This window comes from Cystoisospora suis (genome assembly GCF_002600585.1).
Source record: "Cystoisospora suis strain Wien I chromosome Unknown contig_3362, whole genome shotgun sequence".
NCBI lineage: Eukaryota > Apicomplexa > Conoidasida > Eucoccidiorida > Sarcocystidae > Cystoisospora > Cystoisospora suis.
In genome coordinates, this window is record NW_027156157.1 from 1 (window position 1) to 3,886 (window position 3,886).

Genomic DNA, 3,886 nt, shown 5'->3' on the forward strand with positions numbered 1-3,886 from the left:
CACGGTGTTGGGCGCGCCCCGCTACGTACCTAAACCGTTGCAGCCGGCGAGCGTTTACTGTTAGATTCGTCTTTCGTCCTCCCTGCTGGTCTTTCTTCCACGAGTCATAGATTCCTCAGCGCCCCCGCGCGGACTAGTCGAGACGTGGGGAGTTGAAAGCGTTTTTGATGTGCGTTTGCACGTCAACAGGCTAGCGGCAGCAGCCCACAACACTCAGCTTGCACAGTAGCGGTAAGGAGGCAGGGTTCTTCTGAACCACAAAATGAACATCTCCAGGTATCTTTTCTGTTGTCTCGGAAGGTACAGGCAGGGGCAACCGGACAGACGTCTCTTTCGGGTACGAAGGGGAAAAATCCCCTCGCGGTCTAGTCGAAGACGTCCACGTGATATTCTTTTTGACTTGTCCAACTATCTTAATTGCCTATTAAGAGCAAACGGCATTCTTTAAGCGCTAGGGATTGCATTAGGAAGACCAAGTGTCACTTTTCTGAAAGATATGTCTCAGTGTGCGTGCTTGGACGCTTCTCGCACACTCCGCCCCCCTTCCTACCGGCTTGACGGGAGAAACAGGGGAGACGGCTTTTTGAAGCGCTTCCCCGCGTAGTTAGCCAGTCAGTCATGATCTCCCGTCATCATCTATCTAACTCTCCCTCATTCCTCTTCAGAGTGTTTGATAAAGCATTTGAGTGAGACTTTCTGTAAGAAGCATTGATGACTGAGTGCATCGAGAAAGACCTTTCTATTCCAAGTTCTCTCTCAACTCCTTTCCGGACGGGGTCGGACCTCTCGGGTGTTGCAAGGCTCTACCTCACGTTGATCTATCTAGCTCCCTCTTTCCCTGGGATGTTTCTTGTGAGGTGCACGAGTGAGGGAAGAAAGCTACTTGAACTTAAGGGAGTTCGTTCCTTAGCTTGCATGTGTGTTTCGAACTTGACGAAGGAAGTATCTGACGGTCTTTGTCAAGAAGAACAACTCCCGACTTTACGCTTCCATCACTCTCCCAGCGGGTTCACTAATGAGCTAGCTCATGTGTTCTTGTGAATCTCATCTATTCTTCTCTATTATTACCATCCATCTTTCTGTTCGTCTCCAGTGCCCTTTCACCTTTGGTGTAGGTGTCAACGGCGGTATTCACTCCTTCATGAGAACAGGGATTATTTTTTTTCTGTGAACTCCTCTCTATTGTTCTTTTTCTTCTTCATGTTTCGTCTTTGCAAGAAATACCAGCAGAAAACCTTTCTTGTATAAAGAGGTGTCTTGGCATTGAGATTCCACTCAAGTTTTCCCTTGCGAACACCTTCGGGCGTCTCCTTGGCTCCTCCTCTTTCTAACTAAGGTTTACAGTAGTTCATCGTGGTAGAACTAGACTCCTTTACAGGGTCCCAACTAGCCCTAGCTCTCACGGAAAGGCTCTGGCCCTTCGATTCATTCCTTCTGTGACGGTGCTTGAGAAGGGCAGCTTTCTCTTGTGTGCAATGCTTTCTGCATGAGATAGATTCGATCTGTTTATGTCTCTCTTCTTGATTCGCTTCTAGAGAGTTGTTCTCCTTGTCAATCAATAGGACTGGCTCTGCTTCTTTCTTCAGAACAGCCATTGTGTTTAACACTCATTTAACTCTCTTGCCGTAAGAGCCGTCTGATCTAGTCATTTAGGAGAGAAGGCTTCTTCTCTCAGAACCATTCAGTCTCACGGTCCGTCTACACACTGACTGTACAAAGACTCAGTCCGTACTACCTGTGATGAACTTGCATGCTTAGATTCTTTTGATCCTTTTAGTTCATGTCAGAAAAGCTCTCTTTTCTTCCTTCTCTCGTCGTGACTTTCTGTGTCAAATCATTCGATACACCCTTATTAAACTTCTCTGCTTGGTGGATCTTTCATTCTTTAGGTCTTCACTTTCTTTGTCTTAACGTATCTAATCCATTTTACACAGAACTGCGACTCCGATCTGTCGTCTATTTCTCTACAGCCTTGTTGGGGTGTACGTACACCGTAACTCTCGCGTCTGTCCTGAAGCATTCATTTGTTTCAAGTCAACTAACGCAACATCTCGAGACTTAGTCCTCTGTTATCTTTCCTAGTATCGCCTCTTGTATGAAACAGACTTTTCTTCCTCGTTGTCTCTGCTTCACAACGGGTGTTTTCTCTATCAAACACCCCTTTCATCTTTTCCTCGGAGTATATGCCCCTCTTCATATTACTAGGAACGTCGTGAAGAGAAGAGCTTTTCGAAGCTCTCTGTGGTGCTAGCGAAAGAGAATTGAAGATCTACGAGGCCCTTCATACGAGAATCTCTACCTTCGCTTGATTGGCCCTGTCGTTATCTTCTTCTTTTTCTTTTCTATTCCCTCTCCTTCTCTCCCTCAACATGTGGGTCGGGTGTACATACACTTGAACTTCAGAGTGTATTGAAGGTAGGCATTGACTGTGTTCTTATGTTAAAGTGAATTCATCAGACACCCAAGCAAGACAGATAGATGAATGCATAGAGAGGGAGAGAATGATCAGGTAGAATCGAGTAACGAGAAGAAGAAGAAGAAGAAGGAGAAAGTCAAGTGACTGCTGTCTTGTTTCTTTCCGAAAGTTCAAAGTGAGTGTGTGTGTCTGGTCTTTTCTCCTACGCATTCCTCTTTCTCGTCACCTTTCTCAAGAGTGTTTTCTCATTTTCTTCCTCTGCTATCTGGTCTTCTTCTTTTCCCTCTTGTTTATCGTCTTCATTCATCTGAACGATACGGATCTCTGGGAAACGTAGAGAAGGAGAAGACGCTAGAGCCTTATATGGTGTATCGTCAGTACAGAAGTTGCCTATTCCACATCAGATCTCTATGTTGGTATGTAGATATATATATACATATATGTTTATGTCTACATACGTGAGTATATGTAGGTATATCTGATAATGTGAGTATAGCTATATATATCTATAGACGCACTTGTCTTTCCGTCTCCTAAGGCATCCTTCCTTCTTCTTCTTCTGGTTCGTCGTGTGCATATGGGTATCTTACGCAATAGTATAGACTCTTGTATTCTATGTAGACCTCTCTATATATGTAAGATGAGATATGAATAGCAACAGCCTGAATGCCTTCATTCTTCCTCTCAGTGTTTCTGCGGTAAAGAAGATCTATCTTGACTCCGAGGAGGTCTCTCTCCTCATCGCGGAGCTTCCTTTCTCTAGATGAAGCAACCTCTCAAACTTTCCTTCTTCCCATTCTTCCTTCTCAATTCTTTCTTTCGTTCGCTTACACCAGTCTATTGGAATCTTCCCTCGCAGTCTTCATCTTCTCTTCTTCTTTTTTCTTCTCTCCTCTGTTTTCTTCTCCTCATAGGAGAGACGACTCTTACTTGACGAACTGGATGGAAGTCTAGGCAAGGCTCGAGGAAAGAAAGAAAGAGAGAAGAGAAAGAGAGAGAGAAGAGTTAAAGGAGAAGATGATGCTGTGCTGGGGATAAGAAGTGTCCGGAGTGTTTTGAGAAGATGGATGATTATCTACACTTGCAAGAAGAAGACGCACAGACAGCGGAAGAAGAGAGAGAAGAAGAGGAAGAAGAGGAAGAGAGAGAGTTTGAGGAGGAGTATAGATTAGCTGATCTGGATGCAGATGTAGATGAAGAAGCTGAAGAGACCAGTAGTAGTACTAGTAGTCTAGGGAGATGGCTGAGAGGAGGTGTAGTTGTCCTTTTTCTTCTCTCGTATGGCTGCTTCCTCCATGGAGCTCTCGCTTCCATTGTCGAGATCAAAGGTAAGAGAAGTGAGGAAGAGAAAGCGAGAAAGAAAGACATAGATAGATTAAAGATAGATAGATTAAGGATAGATAGATTAAACATTGATAGGCACATTGAGAATGGATAGATGAAAGGTAGATAGATAGACAAATTGAAGAT

The 3,886-nt window shown here is 44.3% G+C and overlaps 3 protein-coding genes across 3 annotated transcripts in view; all 3 read left to right on the top strand.

The window, feature by feature from the left end:
- The first annotated feature begins 16 nt into the window (after positions 1 to 16).
- On the top strand, positions 17 to 1,333 carry CSUI_006595 (uncharacterized protein). Its single transcript, XM_068066751.1, has one exon. It carries the CDS (start codon positions 712 to 714, stop codon positions 1,039 to 1,041), a length of 330 nt encoding a protein of 109 aa, XP_067921271.1. The 5' UTR covers positions 17 to 711; the 3' UTR covers positions 1,042 to 1,333.
- Positions 1,334 to 1,407: 74 nt separating this feature from the next.
- Positions 1,408 to 2,534, top strand: CSUI_006596 (uncharacterized protein). Its single transcript, XM_068066752.1, has one exon. It carries the CDS (start codon positions 1,781 to 1,783, stop codon positions 2,060 to 2,062), a length of 282 nt encoding a protein of 93 aa, XP_067921272.1. The 5' UTR covers positions 1,408 to 1,780; the 3' UTR covers positions 2,063 to 2,534.
- Positions 2,535 to 3,407: 873 nt separating this feature from the next.
- CSUI_006597 (uncharacterized protein) overlaps positions 3,408 to 3,886 on the top strand; it is a 5,518-nt gene continuing 5,039 nt past the window's right edge. The window contains exon 1 of the mRNA XM_068066753.1: positions 3,408 to 3,744. Within this exon, the coding sequence (XP_067921273.1) occupies positions 3,697 to 3,744 (48 nt within the window). The 5' untranslated portion in view covers positions 3,408 to 3,696. The remainder of the gene's footprint in view (positions 3,745 to 3,886) is intronic.